General features: G+C 50.9%; 7 protein-coding genes across 7 annotated transcripts; 3 read left to right on the top strand and 4 right to left on the bottom strand.

The window, feature by feature from the left end:
• Positions 1–1,639: 1,639 nt before the first annotated feature.
• Positions 1,640–2,261, top strand: HO173_004852 (uncharacterized protein; the record flags this gene model as incomplete). Its single annotated transcript, XM_037306770.1, has 3 exons — positions 1,640–1,643; positions 1,709–1,748; positions 1,904–2,261. 3 exons carry the CDS (start codon positions 1,640–1,642, stop codon positions 2,259–2,261), a joined length of 402 nt encoding a protein of 133 aa, XP_037166305.1.
• Positions 2,262–3,325: 1,064 nt separating this feature from the next.
• On the bottom strand, positions 3,326–8,500 carry HO173_004853 (uncharacterized protein; the record flags this gene model as incomplete). Its single annotated transcript, XM_037306771.1, has 3 exons — positions 3,326–5,342; positions 5,398–6,651; positions 7,158–8,500. 3 exons carry the CDS (start codon positions 8,498–8,500, stop codon positions 3,326–3,328), a joined length of 4,614 nt encoding a protein of 1,537 aa, XP_037166306.1.
• A 1,013-nt stretch (positions 8,501–9,513) lies between these two features.
• HO173_004854 (uncharacterized protein) lies at positions 9,514–10,293 on the bottom strand (the record flags this gene model as incomplete). Its single annotated transcript, XM_037306772.1, has 1 exon — positions 9,514–10,293. The coding sequence occupies one exon, from the start codon at positions 10,291–10,293 to the stop codon at positions 9,514–9,516; it is 780 nt and encodes a 259-aa protein (XP_037166307.1).
• A 510-nt stretch (positions 10,294–10,803) lies between these two features.
• On the bottom strand, positions 10,804–12,570 carry HO173_004855 (uncharacterized protein; the record flags this gene model as incomplete). Its single annotated transcript, XM_037306773.1, has 7 exons — positions 10,804–10,989; positions 11,047–11,424; positions 11,477–11,722; positions 11,938–12,014; positions 12,152–12,173; positions 12,369–12,375; positions 12,527–12,570. The coding sequence occupies 7 exons, from the start codon at positions 12,568–12,570 to the stop codon at positions 10,804–10,806; spliced, it is 960 nt and encodes a 319-aa protein (XP_037166308.1).
• A 378-nt stretch (positions 12,571–12,948) lies between these two features.
• HO173_004856 (uncharacterized protein) lies at positions 12,949–15,042 on the bottom strand (the record flags this gene model as incomplete). Its single annotated transcript, XM_037306774.1, has 2 exons — positions 12,949–14,717; positions 14,769–15,042. The coding sequence occupies 2 exons, from the start codon at positions 15,040–15,042 to the stop codon at positions 12,949–12,951; spliced, it is 2,043 nt and encodes a 680-aa protein (XP_037166309.1).
• A 510-nt stretch (positions 15,043–15,552) lies between these two features.
• On the top strand, positions 15,553–20,434 carry HO173_004857 (uncharacterized protein; the record flags this gene model as incomplete). The annotated part of the gene is made up of 8 exons (XM_037306775.1): positions 15,553–15,602; positions 15,658–18,368; positions 18,535–18,736; positions 18,897–18,928; positions 18,993–19,082; positions 19,143–19,364; positions 19,418–19,970; positions 20,035–20,434. The coding sequence occupies 8 exons, from the start codon at positions 15,553–15,555 to the stop codon at positions 20,432–20,434; spliced, it is 4,260 nt and encodes a 1,419-aa protein (XP_037166310.1).
• An 826-nt stretch (positions 20,435–21,260) lies between these two features.
• On the top strand, positions 21,261–22,921 carry HO173_004858 (uncharacterized protein; the record flags this gene model as incomplete). Its single annotated transcript, XM_037306776.1, has 3 exons — positions 21,261–21,696; positions 21,757–22,715; positions 22,775–22,921. 3 exons carry the CDS (start codon positions 21,261–21,263, stop codon positions 22,919–22,921), a joined length of 1,542 nt encoding a protein of 513 aa, XP_037166311.1.
• Positions 22,922–23,070: the final 149 nt, after the last annotated feature.

Genomic DNA, 23,070 nt, shown 5'->3' on the forward strand with positions numbered 1-23,070 from the left:
AGGCAGCTGGCCATCAAGCATACTATCTCAAGCTTGGACTTTGGGGACAGGAAGTCATACGCTTAGTGCTTAGTTACTAGCTGGCCAACAAGAGCAGGCCAAACGTTACCAAAGGCACACCTCGCCTTGTTGGGAGAAGAATCCCGGCCTCGCTGGAGGGTTCCAGTATCATTACCGTCGTCAGTTGCTTGTTCCAGCTGTCGCTTAACTGATCAACGTCGGCCTGTCTTTAATGTCCGAGCCCCACCATCCCAATCGTATCCTACCTTCCTCTCCAATCTGAGCTTAGTCTGGATCAGCAAAACAGATTCGAGCCTCCAGGGAGTCACTTTTCTGTGGTCCCGGGCTGCAAGTCATTCTAAGTCGACTGTCACCCATCCCATGCACGACGGTAAATGAAAATTCGACGGAACGAGGTTCCAGAATGTTAGAGAGTCTGTGCCAAAACGGATACCCCCACTGGCCATTGCCTCGGGAAAAGGCGTCATGCAGCAAGCGATGAAGCGACTGTTCCTGAGAAGAAGCCATATGTAGACCCTCAACTTCAAAGATAACGGTGATATATAGCTATGGCCGAGGATGTTGCATCTTCGCTCTGTGGTAGCTCTTTGCGAACGGCGAAGCACGTCGTTCCACCGGGAGCACGTCTCACGTCTCCATGGAATCAAGCTGTCTGGCTCTCCCTGAATACCCTGCTGGCTCAGAAGCGAGAATCAGGAGAACAGGCGAGCATATGCATGCACGTACGCACGCATGCACACGCATCGGTCCTGGTCTCTTGGCGTGGAGGAGCAGTATCTTGATGCAAATGCTTGTACCTATCTGCTTCTGCTCGTAGCCGGACGAAGCATTGATTACTTTCCGGAAGACGTCTTGCTCGCCACGAGGAGCCCTCGGAGTTAATGCTGACGGCCCCTTTTATCGATCCCGGAGCTAAGTGTGCGGGGCACGATTAATTCTCCTAGTACTAGTACCTCCACATAGGTCATAGACTTTCCACACTCGTAGAGATGTAGAGACGTAGAGATGTGTGGGCAAGCGATCATACGCTTGCAAGCCTACAACTTGTATCAGACATAAATTACTGTTTAGTGACGGAGTACAAAGTCATCATCTTTTGGTCTAATGGTAACGATTACAAAACCCGTCCCTTTTCTCATAGAGTCATAGGTGCCGTAATATATGGATGTTCATCCCTGTGTTCAACGTGGTCCGTGCCACCACACCATCCAGATGGACGCCCATTTTCTCTTTTCGCGCCGTTCAGCCTGAAATGCTAAGAACTTCGAGCTGAATCTTCCTACTCCATCGTCCATCATGCCAACAACGGGGGCTTGCCATCCTCAAATCTACCAACATCCTCCCTGAATACCATGCCAACGTCTCATGCCACCAATATACGAACCACAGCTTCTGCACCTCCCATCTCAAACGTTGCCATTCTCGGACGCAGTCGCCATTCAGCACGCAGAATCTTATAAATCCATCTGTCAAGCCTGCGGAGGATCAAGATCCCTACGGAGGGTACTTGATCCCCCAGCCATCATCCTTTGTGTCTTCAATGCCCTCCGAGACTGTCTGCGTTATCATTTGCTAGCATCTGGATTGAACTTGACGCCGCCCGGGAGGCTTTGAAGCCATGTGTGAGCGTGCCACTTCCATGCCACTTCTCACCTAAAGACCACGTCTAATGGTCTTCTCCCCACAGGCTTCATACGCATCAACCCCTCTACCGCCCCTCTCAACCCGTACGTACATGTCGGAGAAGACCTTCCTCTTTGCTACTGAAAATTGAGTCGCAAGACATGTTCAGGAGCAAATTGCCCTGTTCTGCTCCCGAGACCTGTCTTACAACTTAATCATCTACCTTGAAGAAGCAACGCTGATCCCGAAATGTGCGTAGACCAGGCGCAGCCCCAACCCTAACGACCATCTACGACGAAGCCGCCGCCACCATTCAAACCTCCTCCGCGACCACATCCCCGTCAAATTCCCTCTCCAAGGAACCACCCACACCCAAGCAGAACTCCAAGCGCCGAAAGAAATCAAATCCGTTCCGTATAAAGGCCGCGAAAGAGGGTGTGGTAGGCACGGGGAAGGAGAAGAGGAGGACACAGACCATAGCGGATAGTTTGGATCTCGGCGGCGATCTGCAGATGGATGCGGAGAATGGTGGGAGCAGGGTGGGGGGTGAGGGCGGTGAGACATTAGTTAGGAGGAAAACCGTCGCGACGGAGATAGGGTTGGGATCGGTCCCCTGAACAGCCGTTTGAGCCATGGAAAAGCCAGAAAAGTTGTCTTACACTTTTGGTATCGGGTGGGTGCGAGGTACGTACATCTCGGCGCCGACCCTTCCCATTCGGTAGCAAAATGCAGGCCACAGGCCATCGTTCAATGCCAGAATCCTCCCATGCTCTCCAGAACTCTCCGTCTTTTTTATCTTCTTTTCCCCCTCATTTTTCACTCACAACCGACCCCCCCACATCCCAACAGCGAACCCATCTTCCCACCCCTCTCTCTCTCTCTCTCCTCTGTCCAATCTCATCTCAGTCTTCCATCCCATCCCAACACCTTCTCCCCCCATCCCCTATCATCTACCTACCTACCTACCTACCTACCTACCTACCTACCTACCTACCTACCTACCTACCTACCTACCTACCCAGCCAGCTCATCCGTCCGTGCGCCAATTCCCCTCATCCATCCATGCCAGCCCGCCCCTTCTTCCCACGTGAACGAGACAGACCACCGTGGAAGGGGGGTTGGCATGGCATGGTTGCCGTTTATGGGTATTGTTGAGGCCTGCTGTGAGATCGCGTGGCTAAATTTTGAGGAGGATGGGGGTGGGCTGGTATGGCTGATGGAGGGGGGGGGCGGGGAGGCGGGGAGGTCGGTATTGAAGCTGGCGGGCTGGATGAGGTGGGTGGGAAGAGGGGGATGGAGGGGGATTTGTCTTTTGGGGAGTTTTCAACCACTACGGGAGCGAGAGCATGGTTGGGTACCTTACTTTCGTTTCCAATGCTGAGGTCGGCTGAATTTTCGTCAATCCGACAACAGGTTGACGTTCACATACATGAAGATCACGAGGTCTGCGGCTTTGGGAACACTTGTCATCTTTGCATTAACATTTGTGAAAAGATTTACTGAGAGAAGTATATAGTCGAATGAAAAGAGCTTTTTGAAAATTGGCACAGGAACTTGGCCAACAACAGATGATGAGTGCTCAGCCTCGAATCGCAAGTCGTGTCAGTGTATGGTCGCGTCTCGGTTAGCAAAGAGACCCATGCTAAAATGCAGCGCAATGTCAGACGGCAGCACCAAAGCCCTAGATACCGCCTCCTCCGAACCCTTCGAGGCGCCTTCCAAACTCATTACCCTCCCCCCCAATCTCCGGAGGGTTCAGATTGAATGGCATAAACCACGCACTCGTCTGCAAATCACCCATATACCCACCCGAACCCAGCATCTGCTGTTGCGTCTGCGGTGACAGATCCAGTGGATTATCCCACATCGAAGTGGCCGGATCGCTCAAGCCTTGCTGGTTGCTTTGGGGATCTTGAAGGCCACTGGTCATTGCGCTGAGGGCAGAGGCAGAAGAAGAGCCAGTGGGATCGTTGCCTGCATAAGCGCCGTAGACGAGGTGGCGGTCGAGCTGGGGAAGGAGGGCCGTGTTGGCGGGAGTGGAGAGAGGGAGCATGTCGTAGGCTTGAGGGAAGGAGTTGGAGCAGGGTTGGGGGTAGAGCTGAGGTGGGTGGCCGACAAAAGCGGAGGGATCCATATGTGGCTGCGACATGGGGAGGGGAAGCATGCCTTGTTGGGTAGCATTGGTATGGAAATCTGGTTGTTGGAGCCGCTGCTGGGGTAGACGATCCTCTGGTTGCGAAGCGATCTTGGCGCTTTTCTTGCCGGACTTTCGAGGCTGGGTTGAGCGAGAGGGTGGCGACTGGGTGTGGAAGAAGTCTTCCACGCTTTGGAGGTCTTTTCCGTGACTTAACGTGACATCGCTGTTGGGTTCCTTCTTGATCTGGACCGCGGGATCCTGGTAATCTGTCTCTGAGACGCCGTGAGGATACTTCTGAAACCAGTCTCCATACTGAAAGATAGTATCATCTTGACTTGCCATCTCACTCGATCCTTTCTGGGACGCATCCGCATGCTGACGGTATATGTCCATAAGGTTTTCGGTCATAAAGTGGAACATTCCCCAATGCTTCTTCATCTTGCCCAAATATTTGAAGTTGCTGGCAAGATGTTGCTTGCACGACGCCTCGATGGATTGTTTTTTGGAGAAGATACCCCATACATGTATGGTGCTCGACATGAAAGCACAATAACCAAGGAACGGCGCAACCGCATGATGTTCTGTAGCGTCGTTGATCAAAACCGATATCTGGCTAGCCGCGTCAAGAGCTGCCGGCGCTGCTTCGGCAAGAAAGGATATTGGCATCTCCTTTGGATTTCTTCCTCCCGGGGCAGTGGGTATGGCAAAGCGGTGTAGAAACAATACCACCTGATGTGAAGCTATATGCATAAAGAGGAACTGATTCCCTAGTTTCTCAGCGGCGTGGTTCTTCAGGTTTTCACGAGTATTTTGAAGTTCCGCAGGCAATGATGTCTTGAAGTCGCTGGCTTGTCGTCTGAGCTCAGCATATTGGGATTTGGTGTCCCAGATAGGGTATTCATCCCTCTCTTTCCCTCCCATGTTCAAGTATTTGATGATGCGACCCCATAGGACTATTACGCGGATCATATACGCGGCTACTCCCATGTTGCCTTGAGGGTCAGACAGTTGACCAGTGTCACTCTTCACAGGATTTGGCACTCGACCGTCCAGACTTTGGGTGGGACCGGGAATCTCCATTTGAAAGTTGGATTCTTTGACAGGCAGCTGCACCTTTATGATATCTTCATCGGCAAACATGGGTCGCTCAGTCCCTGAGGATGTGAACCGATCCATGAGAAAGCAGGCCCACATAGTCCTCCTCCTTATTTCCCTATCAGTGAAACTAAGCTCAGACTTGTTCTCAGTCTTCCGTCCCAGCGGATCGTGATCCAGTTCTCGGTGGAGTTGAAGAGCATAAGCCATTCTTGTGGCCATGCCGCCAAGCATCCAGCTTCTTCCACCTTGGCATGTTCCGAATTCGTGAAGACCAAGTAGCAGCAGTACAGTAAGAGTGGTAATATTCGGCTCATCGTAACGACGCAAGGCGATGTCGCGTGCTGGACCAGCCCAACTCTCGCCTCGCAAGAAGGCAGGTTCGGTGTTCAATTGAGGATGCGAAGAAAAGCGTGCAGATACCGCGCACACAGCAAGGATGAGGACAGGAGGCAACGTGCCAGCACTATCGAACTGTTAGCGAAGTAGATGCAAAACGATAGGAGAGGGGCATCGCGCACCGTAACCTGCGCATATAACTTGGCTTGTGTAAAAGATGATATGATTGCCCGTACAGATTGTCAAAGAAAACTTGTGATAGATGGTCCTGGAGTTCTGGTGTAGGCAAGTGCTCTGCACCTTCCGTGTTGACTTTGCTTTCATGATTACCTTGGCCCTTAGGTGGCTGTGCAGTCGGCTTTGAATCTGTCCACTCGTCCAGCTGTGGTCCAAAAGCCTCTTCGACACTCCTCTTCTTTCCACTGTTTGCTTGAGCAGCAGCAGAAGGTTTGATTATTGCCCTTGGTACTGCCTCAGATTCTTCCTTTGGAATTATCTTAATGACCCTTTCCTCCATTCTCTTGAGGCGCTTGTCCAACATTGCCATGTAGTCTGTTCTCGGTGCCGCTTTCCTTGTAGTAACTTTGTAGACACACGGTATCCGTGACCGCAGACAGTGCTTACAAGCTGGCTTTTCACCAGAACATCGTATCTTCTTCCGCCGACAGGCAATGCAGGCCAATGGCAGTCTTTTGCGCTCTTTGCCCGCTTTGGTTTTGAGTTCGCTCCAGGGAGGTTTCTTGTCCGTCTCTTCTTTGGCTTCGCGCTGCCCCACATTCTCGTTGCTCGAGCGGTGTGTCCAGGATGCACGCCCATCCGACTGACGTTTTGTGTACTCTCGTGTGCTGACAGGGCTTGTGGGCTCGGATCCGTCTAGGCTACTGTTTCTGTGACTGTGCCCATTTCTTCCTGCAGCGTGGGAATTTGCTCGGTGACCTTTTTCAGACGTGTTCGAATCTCGCCCTTGAGACAATTCTGAAAACGAATCCGTTCGTTGTTGATCGAATTGGGCCTGAAGTTCGTGTGAGGAGGGTATCTTTCCCTCAAAAGATCCATTGAAATTATGGTTCTGCTCTTGCGCACTGGCAGAGTGAAAAGGAGGCACGAAAGGAGGTGGATACGATTGACCGGATCCTGGAGCCATCATTTGTGCCTGTGCATGTGTAGCGTCGAGGGCGTAGTTTTGAACCTCGGGCATGGCGAATCCACTGAGCGTCTGGGAGTTGCTTCGGGCGGAACGGGAGTGTTGCAACATGCTCTCTGCAGCAGCATACTCTTGAGCCTCTATCGATGGCCAACCTGGAGCGCTGGTGGACGCCATAGCGTCACAGACCTGATATTTGTGTGGTAGTGCTTCGCTCGGCGATACAGACGTTAGATTTGTAGATGATCGCCGATTCTTATGACGTGGGCGCCCAACATCAGGGACGGGCAAACTGAAAAGGAAGGCAACTGATGAATGGTCGGTCAGATATTATGTTTACATTTTGAAATTCGCATAAAAGAAAAGAGAAAAAGAATGAACGTCAAAGTAAAGACATCAATGCCCAGCGAAAAAAGGGCAATGTAAAGGGCTGAAGCGTGGTGTAATCTTGGTGGCGCAACTCTGACAAGCCGAGGCCGCCAAGGCCAGAGTTTCTGGAGTCTGGAAGCCTGAGGGAAAGCGTCTCTTTTCTACTGTACCATAATCACACACAGCATCACATTCATGAGCGAAAAGGGGCCGGCAAAGTCTTCGTGAAGCCGGCCTCGCCAATACTTCTACAAACGCTGTAGCTACTCTACCAATAATCATAGAATGGCGTTCCAAATGCAACTCCAAACGCGACGCTGTACCATACAGAGCTGCAGTCTAGCTTTGCAAAACGGACATGGGTATCAATATTGCTTGAAAAACAGCCACGGAAACCACTAGCTGGTGCAAACATCCACGGCATCTTACCGTCCAACATGCCCTTTCTGTAGGATCTCTTTGATCCACCCTTCAACCAGTCCAGAGTTGCCCTTGACGAGCTCTGCACACTTATTCCTGACCATTTGCATCTTTTTAATCCGATGCTTTGCGGCGTCCTTCAGCACCCTTCCTATAACATCAAACTCAGTCTCATCCTTATCTTGTAGGTATACCGCGTCCTCCGGCAGATAGCTATACGCCGCCACGATCTCCTTGGTCGCAACCAAGGGTGTGCCCCCAATCAGCCCAGCAGGTACGGTGCTGGAAGCCTTGCGATCGAGGTATTGGTCATTGGCGAAGGCGGGTAGGAGCGCGAAGGTGCGGGAGAGAATGGAGTAGTACTCGTCATAATCGAGCGACTCGTCGAAGCTGACGTGCGAGATCAGACCGCTTGGGACTTCAGGGTGAATCCCCTGGCCTAGCAGATGAAGGGTGACGTTCGAGTTCATGGTTCCATCTCTTTCCGATGATCTCGAGTCTATGAATTTTTGGAGGTGAGCAAAGATCGTTTCGTAATTCCGTCTTGTGGATTCATATAGGCCTTGGAGTCCAAACCCAAGCTCCCCTTTGTCTGCGTCGACGGCTGTGGGTAGTTTGGGGAGGTTGACTGGGAAGACTGGAGCAAAGGGTCTGATCGGAGGTTTGGTCTTCCACGTCCTCATGCCGGTCTCCTGGAGGAATGTCGCTGTGTGCTGGGAAAGCGTGATGAAATCCACCAGTCCCTTATCAATCCAAGGGGCCATGAAACTTTGGTGGTCCTCATTCGCCCAATGGTCGGCGTGATGGACGACGCAGAGTAGTTGTGTCTTGCCTTCCTTGAGTAAAGTCTCGAGTTGAGATGCGATCTTGATGCGATCATACTCGCATGTTGTGAGGACCAAGATGTCTAATTTGGTGGCGTCGTCGGCGAGCAGCATGTCAGGCGGTTGGGCTGCTGGGACCGGTTTGGGAAGTTTGAAGTCCTTCATGATCTTCTCAATGCCATAGCGTTGGTTTTGTTGAAAGAGGCTCAGATTCGATCTTTTCTGGGAGCCAAAGGAGTGTACGAACGCTGCAACGACTTCATCGTGATATCCTGTGGTCTCCACGATGGCAATACTTAGAGGCTTCTGGGAGACATCGCTGAGAGGAGACTTGACAGCACCGCCGTCATTGGTAGCGAAGGAGGTGTCCGAAGAATTGGTATCGTCACTGACAATAGTTTCTGAGAACAGCAAAGACTTGTAGGAGAATTGCCTGTTCATGTTACTGCCGAAGAGGAAGAAGCCCACCAGGAAGAGTGCTGCCGCAGAAATGGCCAAGAAGCCGGAGAAACGTCGAGATATGGCCATATCTTGGGGTCTATTACTTTCGTTTTTACAATTGCTGGATGGTTGGATCGTTGAGTGTTCGAAGCCTTACTCTTAGGCTGCGCGTCGCTCATAAAGGTGTGCAGGACATCTGTTCCCACACGTCCCGCTGCCGTACACGAAGCAGATATCCAACACGGGGGATACACTGTCGCTTACAGAAATCGGAGCACTAGAGGGACGCGAGGGCATACGAGCGAAGAAAATGGATAAAACTCTGCTGCTGTATGTGGCAGGTGCTAGGTATTTGAGTGAGCTGACGTTGCAAGAATTCTCGCGCTGGGAGTACTTGGGCGACAATGGCCAGGTGCATTGTCTTATTTTGGGGAAATGCCATGACAGATGAAATACGTACCTTAGTTCTCAAAGGCTGTCGTGGCGCTTGCCCTCTCTTGGCAGGTGGATTCTAACGAAACTAAAGAGCGACTTTCAGGGGCACATTCTCGTACTTTACTCAGGTATGTTCGCGACAAGAATGTAACTTACTTTTAGCCATTCGTTCTTTTTTCCCGATTGAGAATTCCATAAGATTGCAACAAAGAGAAACATTGTTGTTGTATTTTCATGAAGTAACAGCGCGTAAGATGGTACTTTAATGATGATAAAGTAAAGTAACGTTTGCTGATGTCAACGTATCGGTCACCTTGCATTCACAATTTCACATTGCATGAGCTGGCTGCACATTTCACCCGGGGACCCCACTCCGACACCGCTAGCTAATCGTATCGTGCGCTAGTGAAGGTAATTTTAGCTACTTTCTACCTTGATTTCGTGAATTCTCCCCGAAACGAAACAAGCGGAAGTGCGGCTGGAAGTTTTGAAACCCCTCATCATTGGCGATTGCCCCTAGCCGAGCCTGCCAAGCGTAAAGTACGACTCCTCTTCAAATCTAAGGTAACCATGTCCTCAACTTTTCCTGCTCTCTTTGGCCATCGCAAATAGCTCAAACCACCACCTTGACCTCCGCTGACGACGCTGGGGGCCTACATTTATGCTTATTTTTCCGCACCGAACTTTTCCCACACCTCCTCCCCAAGCTTACTGGCCCGCTCTCCCTTCTCCATCGCCCATTTCTTAGCCGTCCCCCAAGCCGTCCGATCCTCCTCCGAGCCCGGTCTCGGAACCTGGGCGTTGTCGGTATAGCCCAAAGATGGCAGAGTGCCGGACCGGTTCTCGTCTCGTTGCTCCGCCGCAAAGCGCTGATCCGGCGTCATGTCGGACGCAAAAGGGTTCTGCACGTAGCCGGGCGGATGCTCGAGGCTTGCTCGGATGGGCATGTCCGGGGGGGAGGAAACGCTACTCGGTGGCGCTGCAGGGTCAAAGGAAGGTCTCATGCCCGTAGAGGTTGTAGATGCGGGCGGGAGACCCTGGAAGGGCGGATCCACCGTCGGCTGCGACATTTGCGGAGGATACGGTTGGGGCTGAGCGGGCGTAGAACGGACTGGCGCGTAGTGCTCCGATGATAATGCTTTCTCGCCAGCTTTGGGCGGGGGTGGCAGGCTGGCCGGCGCGGTGATTGTAGGCGGGGGTGGCACGGGTGCTGCTCCTGGTTGTGGAGCTGGTGGACCATAGCTGGAGTTGTGCGGTATACTGCGCGTAGGGGTCGGTGCTGCTGCTCCAGGCTGAGCCGGTGGGTATGCGTAAGGGGAAGGTGCAGTAGTTTTGGCCGGCTGCGAGGGGGTTATTGCATTTGAGTTGTAGGCTGTCTGTGGTGTGACGCCGCTGGCTTCCGCTGGGCTTATGGGATCTTCGGTGTGGATCGGTATCCCTGACATTGTGGATGTGGCATTTGATGGTCAAGAGGAACTTTGACTTCAGGAAAAAGGGTCAAGGCGCAGTTATTTGCGGACTTCACGTGAAGCAAGGGAGGCCTACTTCTGCCTACGAACATACGTCATCCGGCCTGTGGGCGTTTCAGAGTGGGACAGCAGGTTCAGGGTGAGGATATCTGGCCAGTCGAAGTGTGCAAGCTTATGATTAGAACCAATGAGTCTACCTCTCGTTATGCAATCTATTCCCATGAGACGGACCAGACCGATAAAGGGAAGAAGAACCAAGCGGAGTTGTGACAGTGCAAGATACAGAAGTACATGTGTATGAAAGTCGCCAGCTTGAATAGTACAGCATCAGGAGCATCAGCTGCACCAGCTGAATGATCACCCCCTCACATCTCAACCGTCGCGAAATTTTCACCACGTACCGCAAACCTCAGCCTAGACGGAGCACAGCACCTTACAGTCCACGTCATCCATCTGTGCCGGAATGCAAGAAGCTTTGTAGTGTATCTAACCAGATCCACCCTTGAATGCCTTGCCGAACATGAGCAATTGGACTTGGTCGTAGATCGAAAGCACACCAGCACCAGCGACACCACGGAGGATATTGGCACCAGCACCCTTGAACAAAGATCTAACACCCTCAGCGGCAATAATTTGGCGACCGGCATCAATGGAAGACTTGTACTTGACGGCCTAATGAACGTTTTAGTAAGTTGATCTTGGGTTAGGAGATTTGCAACGGTAACTCACTTCACCAGAAGTCATCATCATACGCCTACGGATAGTATCGAGAGGGTACGAGCAGATACCAGCACCAGTGGTGACAGTCCAGCCGAGCAAGAAGGAGGCCAAGAAGTTACCCTCGAGAGAACCAACCAGGAGAACAGGCTTGAGGGAGTCGTACATTCCGAAGTACAATCCGCGGTAGACGATGATACCAGCGACAGAGGGACCGAAACCACGGTAGAGACCAAGGATACCGTCAGAGGCAAGAGTCTTCTTGTAGACATCCACCAGACCGTTGAATTGACGGTCTCCGCCAGTCTTTGAATTCTTGGCGTCGTTTGCTAGACGAGTACGGGCGTAGTCCAGGGAGTACACGAAAAGGAGGGACGTAGCACCAGCGGCCTATGATCATTAGTTTGAAATATTTATCTATATCAGCCCACTGGTTACTTACACCACCCGAGGCCAAGTTGCCCATCATCCACTTTGCGTAGCCATCACGCTCCTTCTTGAATGCGAACATGGACTTGTAGGTATCACGGAAAGCGAAGTTGAGGGCCTGGGTTGGGAAGTATCGGATAACGTTGGCTGTATTACCACGCCAGAGCGAAACCACCCCCTCATTGGCGACTGTGCGGCTAAAGCACTCCCCGATGCCAGCATACTTGCGGTCAAGGCGTCCAGTCTTCAACATCTCATCCTGTTGGCAAGCAAAGTTCAGTAGAGATTCAAGTCCGGATCTTGGAGTTACAGCCTGTGTGCTACGCAGCTGGTGGTTGACAGGAAAAGGCCAGAAAGACCACCTCAGCCTAAAAACCATGCTAGAAGCTGCTATTGCAAGATGTACAATTCCAAGCCCCAGTGTTATAAATATTCATAGCATTACTCCGGGACGAATGAAGAGATATAGCTTACCTGATTTTGAATGAGGAGCTTAACACGCTCGATAGGAGCAGCAGCGGTTTTTGAGACGGCAGCAGATACACCACCCACTATAACACGCTGTCAGTCAGCCGAAACATTTCTCACTACTCTAATTCGCGCAGTATGTTTGCGTTGGCTGCCACCATCCAGCTCTTGTTCTGATTCGGTGAATCCTATGTAGGCCTAGATGAATTGAGATACGTACTCAAGAAATCCACAACGAAGCCCTGTTATCATAGCTTATATTAGCCTCCTATTCTTGGTGTAATGGGGTGTTATTCTATCTTGCGCCATCACCAGTGCCTAGCCTGACAAGCAATCATCGTGATGAGGACATTGGAATTTCACCCAATCGATGTCGCTTGAGATGGCATTGACATGGCGCGATATCGCGCAAGATTTGATGGGAGCTGGAAACCTACAGGCATGCTATTAAACTGTCAGCTTTCGTTCATCAAACAGTGGCTCAGGTCAGAAGGCAAGCTCAGAGGGCCTGGAAAAGACTCCAAGGACTTGTTGCCGATGCAATCCGTCTTGCATCATTGCAGCACAGATAGTAAGGGATTACGGTGAGACCTACCCCATAAAGGACTTCTTGGCCTGGACCACCTCTCCTTCAGGCATCTCGGCGGTATTTCAAGGAAATAAAGGGTATGAGAAAGATAAATTGAAAGACTGAGTGGAGTGGAGTGGAGTAATTGAGACCTAGGTCGTCGTTGGTGTTCACGAGTGTTGTGATGAGTTGACAGAAGGAAATTTTTGGTAACGGATACCAAGCCACTAGTGCTCTAGTCTACAATGGGAATATAGCTCAAGACGATACTTAATGTCTTCCTCTTCCGGAACCTCCCGATCTCAAAACTTCCATCAAAGACAGACACTATTTGTGTGAACGACTTCTTTGGAGACACCTCCAACTGCAAAGGACTGCCTACAGAATCCGGGTCGAATATTATCTATGTACAATGTTGGCAAGCCAATGATATCAGATCTTAGCCATCGTCAAGTGCTGGATGGCTTGCTCTTCCTTGAGCGTGTCTTTTTCTTCCCTTCCTTGATATCAGTCCTATTGGGGGCTTTAAGCTTCGATTTGTGATCTGCCAAATCCTGACCAGCGAGCACCTCAGCAAGCGTCTTTTGTGGTCCCTGCTCGTTGCCAAAGGTCTCCTTTCTCCACTGCCGTAGCCTTGCCTTTTTTCCTAGCCGCTTCTTATCCTTCTTTTTCTTGTCCGAGTCTCTGAACGCAGCCATCTTTTTGAGTCCTGCGTATTGATTAAGCTGACTGTCCGAGGCCATCAATATATCGTGTGGCGTAAGACCATATGCTATTGGTGAAGTTTCTCTGTAGCGGAAATGACCTGCATGCTTCTTGCTGAAATTGGATAGGGTTTCGTCCACCTTTATGGATTCGTCAACAAGCTGTTCAATCTTGCGGCGTTCGAGCCGGGCCTCCTTTTTGTGCTCGTCCCTTTCGCGTCTCTTGCTGGGCTTTGACTTCGGTTCTGGTTTCGAGACTGACTCCGAGTCGCTGCTCCCATCATTTGCGATCGTGGCTCCACCAGCAGAGGACTCATCATCTGTCATGGAGAATTGGGGCTTTTCGTGTTCTGCTGCATCAAAGTCAAGTACGAGATCATCAATTTCTATGTCGTCCTCCCATTTGGGCTTCGTGATCTTTCGTTGACTCTTCCCTTTCACCTCACTGCTGTCATCTGTATCATGATCGGCATAGTAGTCGTCACCGAAACGTTTTCGCATCTCTTGCTCCCATCGTTCGTCATCCCAGCCGTCATCAAGGAAAGCGGGCCAATCCTGCTCCTGGATTGACTTGCCCCGCAAGCCTGCAGCATCTTTAATTTTTCGAATCTTTTCTTCGACTTCAGAAACCTTCAGCTTTCGGTAACGGGCTTTTTCTTCATCACGAGCCTGCCTTGCTGCCTCTTTCTTCATTTGTTCAGCTTCACGTGCCTTCTTTCTAGGATTTGTGGGTTCTTTCCGCACGGAATATTTTGCTGCGGCGTCTCTCGCATGAGAGAGGAGCTTTTCATGGGAGGCTTGCGGATCTTCGAAGCGCAAATTATACGCCTCCTCGAAGAGCTCCGCTCGACGATCCTCTTCCTCATCATCAGACTCGAATGGCTGAAACTTGGTCCCGGCCGCGGGGACCCATGCTCTCGCGGACATGTAATTGGATAAGAAAGTTTCCGGGTCCTTGTCGGCGGCCTCGAGGTCCACCTCCGGATTCTTAATCTTCAATCGAATGGTTTGACTCTCTTTCTGTGATGCAGAAGGCTTCCGGACCAAAAAGTCGTCGTCACCACCCTTATCCTCCCCAGAGTCAATTTCACTATTAGCCGCGGCATGCATTTCCTTCACTATGACATTTTTGAGATCGTCTTGCTGCTGTGCATAACTCATGGGTCCATCGTCCTGAATTTTGGGGGACGCAGCAACTTCAAGTATGTTTCTTCGGTGATAGTCGTTAAGATACATAGGCTTTTCATGTTTCGTTTTGAGGCCTTTGCTGTCTTGAGCCTCGTCATCTAGGTCCGTAAAGAATTTCGCTTTCTCATCGTAGACGCGAGGATCCTTCCTCCGGATCGCCTCAAGAGTTTCTTGTATTTGCTTATCAAGAGCCTCGGATGCCAGAAACCCCTCGTCATCCTCCTCCTCTGAGTCTGTAGAAGATCCTATGCCGTCATCGTCGTCCTCATTTGGCCCCGCCCTATGCCTAGTTACCGTAGATACGTCGTTGCCGTATTTTTCTTGGACTGTTATGGTCAGTACGTAATCTTAGTAAGATTGGGCAAAGCTTTACTCACGCTTGTGAAGCTCCTCTCTTTTCTTATTGTGCTCAAAGCGTCTGGCAAACTCATGGTTTACTTTGAAGCCGTGACCACCTGTTTCTGATTCGTCATTCCGCACAGACAATCCTCTATCCATTTTGGACACACTGTCTTCCTCGTCGGAGATATCATCTTCCTCTAAGAGTCCCTTCAATCGCTTTGTAGGCCTCTCACTCTCGACTTGCTCATGACGTTTTATTTCGACATCTTTGAGAGCTTGTGAGCCTTTATTGAAGCCCATCTTCGCCATGATATTCAATTCTGTGGCATGTCGGAATCTATGAAGGCAGATGGATGGCTTTTGTGTTCTCAGCCTTTGTAAGGGACATCTGCGATTTGAATATTAGTTTGCCAAAGTGTCGAGAGGGTACACTAGTAACGATGAGGACTGGGGTTACGAACTGGACAACTTGACCGTAAACATTATCCGTCCGTTCAAAGCATTGCCGGAGTCGTGCATTATGATTCGTTGCGTATTATCGAGACACTGCAATTCATAATTTGACGACTCTCGGAGGAACCTCGGTGCGCTAACTAACTCTAGTAGAGCGACTCGAACGCGACGATTGAAACAGCAGTACCATCCTCAGAATTCACACCTACTCATATTGCGATCTCTTAGCCTTCTAGGAGTGCCATTGACTGTGAATGACCAGAATGTACATACGTCTTGCGAAATGTTTGCTGAGTCGATGAAGTCCTCAACGCCTTCCAGCTAAACAGCTTCTTCGAGACCTTACTACTTGGATTTGTGCTCAGTATGGCCGATATCCCTGCCCACTTGGACGAGGGCAGGCCAATAACCCTTCTGTATGAAGCTAATGTATCATTCTTTTCCAACGATCCGCCGGCTAATTCGTGCTAGTCCTGTGGGTTTGAAGGAAGCGGCCCTCGATTCTCCAACATTTAGATCGGGGTTCACTCACTTCTCCGAGCAATTCGACCTCGTGGAGAAATGGCTAGAAGGCTACGTAAAGTGTACTTCAAGGTTATCACACGAAGTTGCAAATTTCGAATCTTTGGTCAACGGATTCCTTACACAGACGACACCGCCTACCTACCTTTCCGAGGCCGTCATTGATCATGACTACACGTTGCTGGCAATGAAGAGATATAGCGAGGGTGCGAAGGAGTTTTGGACGGCAACCATGTCTGGACTTAGGAAAATTCAGGTGAACATAGTAGAACCTATCCGGACTTTTCTCTTGAACGACCTTCGATCGTTCAAGGAAACTAGGCGAAATCTTCATGTCACGCAGAAGGAGCTTGATAACCTGCACTCACGCTACTCCGGTCAAGCCAAGACCAAGGAAGCTTCATCTTTGCGAGAAGACGCCTTCCAACTCCATGAAGCGCGAAAAGCCTATTTGAAAGCATCGATGGACTTCAGTGTCACAGCGCCACAGCTACGAATGGCACTAGACAAGATGCTTGTGAAAGTATTCGCAGATCAATGGCGCGACATGCGGACCCCTCGGCAGAACATAAGCGGCTCTATCGGAAAGTGGGGCAGTGACATTGAGAGAGTCAGAGGTTGGAGTCGTGAGATGGAGAATGGGGAAAAATCCTTCCGACGAGAGCTCCAGACTGCCAGGAAACAGATTGAAGAGAGCGCGGAAGCGGCGTCTCGCCCCTCACGCGAACTAGAGGATTATGCTGTTGGGTCAGCCTCGGCATCCGCGGTCAGAGCGCCTTCTACTACCAACCTGCAAACGCCGGGTGGTAGACCACGATCTGCCAGGTCTGAGAAACAAGGCTGGCTTAACTTGCGGACTGTCTCGGGAAAGCCCTCAAGGACTACATGGCTCCGGAAATGGTTTTTTGTGAAAAACGGCATTTTTGGGTGGCTCGTACAAGGCACTCGATCTGGTGGCGTTGAAGAAAGTGAGCGCATCGGACTTCTACTTTGTAATGTGAAGCCTGGTAATGCGGACGACCGAAGATACGTATTCGAAGTGAAGACCAAAGACACCACTATAGTCGTCCAGGCTGAGACCGCTCCTGAACTAGTGGAATGGCTTGCAACGTTTGAGATTGCCAAACAGAAAGCTCTTGAAGACCCAGCAAGCACGGAGTCTCCCGGTCTCGGTCCTCGGGCTCAAGATCCTGCCTTTGCGATCTCTCCCCCAAGCGCACCAGAATTTGCTGCAAGTGCTGCTGATTCTGGGATGCCACAACACACGGACGACAACTCCGGTACATCCGGACTGGACCGAAGCTCAACTCTCCCTGTGCCTGGAGGAGACCCTTCTGCTAATAGGAGCAGCTTCGATGTCACCAGTCATCGACGCTCGTTCACCGAGAGAGAAGTAGATGTTAGCAGAGATCCTGCGTCGAGAATTATACAGAGGCTAGATCTTCATCGGAAGCCATTGGGAAGTGATAAATCGGCTGGCTCGCTTGCTAGCCCTGGACTTTCTGGAGGCGGTATTGCTAGTCTTATAGCAGCCAGTCACACGTCCATGCCCGTTGGACCTGGAGCGCTACCAACACCTCCGCCGTCCGAGACACCAGTATCAAGGAAATCGTCTGCACCGATTCTTAGCATGCGAGATCTACCTATGAGCACATTAGCCCCCAACACCCTAGCAAACCCACCTGCACCCACGAATCTTAGTGCAGCAGCTGTGATCGTTAATGGCGAGAAAGGTATTGGCGTAGGTCGTATAGATGCGTCAGGTGGTATGCCCAGCGGTCTCATGGCCAACATATGGGGGAGTGCAAATTGGGGTCATCTCAATAGGCTGGAACGTGGTGAGGTAAAATCTCCGCAGGAGAAGCCTATGAAGTTATCAGACCCACCAAGCCCTATGGCTCGCCCCTCGAATGCTTCTTCTGCAAGCGGATCTCCTCTTCACAACGCCGCAGTCTTGGGAGCTAGCGATTCGGCCTCAGGCTCTATTGGACTAGACAAGACTACCGGCATGCCATCAGCACCATTCCCTTCACATCGTAAAACTATCAGCCTTGGTGGGGACGAGAAAAACGAGAGCTCTCAGCTAGACTATCCCAATTACTATCCGCTGCAGCTCAAGATGCAAGACGCGCAGTTCCGACTGTTGTTTCCCAATGTGCGTCGAGATGAAAGACTTGTATTAGTATTTAAGGCCACGTGGAGTCCGAACGAGCAACAAGAGTTTCCAGGAAGGATCTTTGTCACTGCTAAAGAGATTTATTTTTACAGCAATCATTGTGGTTTAACTTTAATCACAGGTGTCGGCCTTGACTCAATCTCAGAGATCACAGCGGCGACGGGAAAAGAATGTGACTTCGTCTTCTGTCATATGAAGAACAATAACAACCAAACAACCGGTTACAATCGCATCACGATCAAGACCTTTATAGAACCGCTTAGTCTGCTTCAGCGGCGACTCAACTTCTTGGTGCGGAACCGCACATCACAAGGGATTGGCATTGAAGAGATCATGAAGACTCTCATTAAGATGGAGCAAGATGATCCGGAAAGCAGCCCGAGCATAGACAGCTGGGAAAACGTATCCATCAATACGCCCACTGATGGCGATTCAACCCCCAGGCGCAATGCATCCCACAGGGATCAGCGAGACCTCAGAGCGAGTAAGGCACCTTTCGTTGTTATCTCTTCCTATTCGAGACTGCTTTTGAGTCGCGAGACATCTTGGAGGAACAAGCTGCCCATTCTGCTCCCCTTTCTACTCCCCAGTTATGTCGTATTACTCAAATCTTATCAATGAGTGGTAATACTTACTCCGAAATGTGCTAGGCGTGTTAATTGACCGAGGGCTGTATGGGAGTAGCGCTCTCCAGCTAGACAGCGCAGGAGACAGTAGCAAAGCCTTCAAACTTCCGAAGCAGCCTATCACATATGCTCCATCCGGAATGGACAAGTTGGTTTTGGAGAGAAATTGGGACATCAGCCCGAAGGCTCTGTTTCATATTATGTTTGGAGATAAGAGTGTGGTATGGTACGTGCAGTTCGGAGCAACTGATCCTTCCTGATTTTCACGAGCTCCGGGTTTCAAAGACCATCTTTTGAGACCAGAGCGCTCTTCTGATTCCCCGATCCTAGGTCACAATTCGGCCTCTTGCCCTGAAAAAGCCATGCTGACTCTTAAATCTGCATAGGCAACTTCTGTATCACGAACGGCGGGCTCGACGTGAGTGGTTTTTGAGACTTTTGGGGCTTTCATTACCACGTAGACCACGCTGACAGCTTCAAAGACATCAAGCAAAAACCGTGGAGTAACCAACTGGAACACGGGTACTTGCGTCGTGATTTCGAATATCAGATCGAGTATCTGGATATTTTGAGTAAGCAGCTCTTATAAGACAATCGCCATTCTCAGCCCCAGCTAACTGGCCTTCACCCAGGACGAGTACGGATTGCCACAGTTGAAGACCACCAGATGGTAGAGGTGGCTAATGAACACCTCTTATATGTTATCTCGGACCGCAAGCGCCCTTGGCATCTCCCACATCGCGATAGTTTCCTCCTGCTCACTAAAGTGGTCATCACTCATCTGGCCAAATCAAAGTGCAAATTGGCCGTCTATACCAAGGTCGAGTGGACTAGACCTCCACCTCTTATGAAGGGTACGTTGCCCATCCGTGGTTCCGCATTCTGGAAACATGCTGACAATGATAAGGTATTGTTGCCGAAGCAGCACTGAAGGGACTTGAGCTTGACGCCTTGGACTTAGCAGACGTGATTGCGGAGCAAGTGAGGAATTTTGCAAGTGCCCATGGTCGAACGAAGAAGGCGATCCAGATCTTTGGCTCGGTTGGGCTCCAGACGCAAGTTTCTTTGTTTGCTGGGAACGATGCGCCATTGACATCGCAGTTGCGGCGTAAAATGAGGCGCCGAACTTTGACAGCGCTCGCTTTCGAGTCTCTTGGTTCGCTTTTGGAAAGTGTCGCCACCTCGGCAGTGCAGATAGTGTTTGACCTTGTACGATGGACCTGGAAAACGATCGACGCAAATAGCGTTCTGCTCGCCATTCTGGCAACGAGTGTCTTCGTCAACGTCATCTTCTCTTCAACGGGCACGTCCGAGTGGTGGAGGGAACGGAAAGCTGGCAATTTTATGACTAGGTTGGGAGTCGGGCCAGACCTCACAATGAGCAAAGCCGTCTACCTGCATGAGATTCATGAATTTAACGCTCTGGAACTTGACCTTCGAGAAGCTTCTAGCAGTCAATGGTAAGTTTAATTCCGAGTCCCTTGTTGGTAGCCGGCAGCAACGATCTTACTGGTCTTGGTGTAGTCGAGATACCTTTAGTAGCGTCATGAATCTTGGAAATGATTATGCACATCAGCAATCACAACAGCTCCCCTCTATGAGACCTTCGCAGACTCCAGCAGCTCGTCGTCTACAGAGGAGCCGAGAACACTTGGGCTTCCAAAGACATGACTTGCTCGTGGCAATGCGAGTGATCAATAACATCGAGCGTGAGATGCTGCAAGCCGAGTGGGAGAACTGGCTCTTAGAAGAGAACGTCAAATGCAAGCATTTAGGGGCTATGCTGAGTCACAACACTACAGGGAAAAAGAACAGTGGGCAACATGTTTTGGATGGCGAATCCAGACACCTCGAGGAGGTCCGGGCGTGGCAGAAGCAATACTGCGACAGCTGTAACAAAGAGCTGGAAACCGTGGTGATTTGAGTGTGAAGCAGGGTCCGGAGAGTAGCAGGAGGACTGAGCTCTAGCCAGAAACCTTGCAGCTCAACTCCGATTCCCCATAAGGAAACTTCGGCCGTTCTCGCTCTAGCGATCCTCCAGATGTTTGATGGCTCGGTGAGACCGAGACATTGGGACAGCGAGTGGGTGTGCGACTGGTGCACAGACCTGCCCACTCATTCTTCGACCTCGACGGAAATCTGCACCAGCAGTGGCTAATCTAGGCGTTCAGTCTGGCAAACATCTAGCAAAGGCCCAGGGAATACTTGTCGTGGCCTTGAGGCCTCAAGCGATGCTTCACCAGAAAACCGATCTTCTGGAAGCTGAGGGCACTTCTGGAGGATGATTCGTCGTTTAGGTCAGGAATGGGAAAATATGATGCAATGCAAGAGGTGTGCAAAGCCCCTGCAGAATAGGACATGTTCAGGCTGTCAAGGTCTGCGGACCGATACATCACCGTTTGTGTGAGCCTAAGGTTTGCGTCAAGAACGCTGTATGAGGCCATGCAAGTATCAACGGCAGGGTCCTCAAACATTCCTAATCTAAGCCTATTGGGTTGAGTTGTGGCTTTCATCCCTTGCCTCCGTGCGCTCCCTGAGACATCTTTCTAGTCACTGATAAGCGCTTGCACATGGCTACTTGCCTAGGATACATCGGTACCAGATTGATACATCACACTGGGTTGTATTCTGATGACAATTTCCGGAAAAGCCTCCGTCTATAAATCTCCAATGTTCCTCCCGAAACAGTGTGTGCCCATACCCATTAGTCTTGCGTTGCTTAGTCATTTCAACCTTTCTTCAGTCATTCTATGGCAGAGCACCCAGAAAGACCTCTTCATGTTCGAGCCGAGACTTATGGTGGCTGGCACACCCAACTTCCGGACGACTCGATATTCGAGTCCACATTTGGACAGATATCATGTTCACAGGGTCACGACCAATCCGCTGAAGACTGTAATATTCGACAGCAAGATGCAGTTGGCTGTTCAATGTCGAATAACCTCAAATTACCGATGCCGACCCATTTTCGCCACCCAATGCGAAAGCTACAGAGCCCTTGGAGCGACGGCTATGACTTTTCTTCAATTGAGTCCGCGCATGTCGGCTTCGGCTCTGATCTAGAGCCAACGGAGCTTGAAGCTAGTCACAGTGCGGTCAACAACAGCCACAGCGAGGCTTTCAAACATCAGCTAGCGCTGGATCAGGTAGAGCCTTCGGGCTTTTATTTGCGCTCTCCAATCTCAGGTCTTTGGCCCTTATACTTGCTACCTCATTGTGTTGAAGGATTCAGCTGATTGTTCCTAGATCTTTCAGCCGCAACCAAAACATCGTTCCCCGGTTTCAATACGGCCAACTTCGAGTCGTATTTTGGCTTCGATGCTTCAACAGCCTCGGCGTATGGTAACTTCCCTGCGGCATCGAGCCCTAGTGTTGCCGATTCTTCACCGCGAGCTCACTTTCGCATATCACCACACGCTGGATCATCTCGTGGTAGAAGCCGTTCTGATGGCTTGCTAGCGGTATCTAGAGCCGAGTACCAATCGCATCTGATCAACAGCACCGTCAACATGCTAGCCCCTGCCTCCCATAGCTCACAGCCATCAGATTCGCCGGAGCTGACACCAGGCATGGCGGAAAACGCCGTCGACTCGTTTTCTCAATCACCATCAACAACCTTCTCAGACTTGGACTTCGACTCTAGGTCTTTTGACCATGCAATGGCTCTCGCAGAAGCCAGCTACTCAGCACAAATCTCAGAGGACACTCCGAGTCACGCTTTGCAAGCAAAGTTCCATCCTGCTAAGCAACCCAAGAGTTCACCCTGCAGGCATCGCGAATCTTCCCCACCTGACCTCTTCGCACCCCTGAATATTACTCCCGTCACCCCTCCCCGTTCAGAAAAAGTCCGCCACCAGTCCCTCCGATTTCCGAACGATCTCTACACTCCTCTATACGTCCGTAACCACGGCATCAAGCGTGAGGGGTGGTGTGGCATCTGCCGCCCGGGCCGCTGGTTAGTACTCAAAAACAGTGCGTTCTGGTACGACAAGAGCTTCATACACGGCATCAGTGCTGCGAGTGGCAGGCGGTTTGAAGAGCCGGTGGAGGTGAGAAGGACGACTGGAAAGGTCAATGGGCAAGGAGAGGGGAAAGGGGTTGGGCAAGGGGATGGATGGGAAGGATTGTGTGGGACTTGTGGAGTTTGGACGACACTGGGAGGAGGGAGGAGAGGAGGTGTGCCGTGGTTTCGCCATGCTTATAAGGTAAGTCTTGAAATTTTGAGGAATTGGGGGGGGGGGAGTTGTGATGCTGATGACTGCAGTGTCATACGCACCCCAAGGTGCAAGATATGCCGAAAAGGAGACGGGAGAGCAAGGGCGAGAGGGTTTCGACGACGATGACGTCTAGACCTGTTGGTAGTGGAGGAGGAGATGATGGCGCTGATGGGGACGCCAAGGAAATCCTGTGATGTGCCCAAGGATTCTTGGACCACCGTGTGTCTGCACCTTCTTTGACATTCCGCTTTCGGGAACTGCTGTCTGGCTGGGTAATAGTCTTGCTGCGTAATTTGTCTCTTGGGCGGTAGTAGTCTTGTTTCATACTATCCTTACATACACA

The sequence above is a fragment of the Letharia columbiana genome (genome assembly GCF_014066305.1).
Source record: "Letharia columbiana isolate WasteWater2 chromosome Unknown Sc0000012_s1, whole genome shotgun sequence".
Taxonomy (NCBI): domain Eukaryota; kingdom Fungi; phylum Ascomycota; class Lecanoromycetes; order Lecanorales; family Parmeliaceae; genus Letharia; species Letharia columbiana.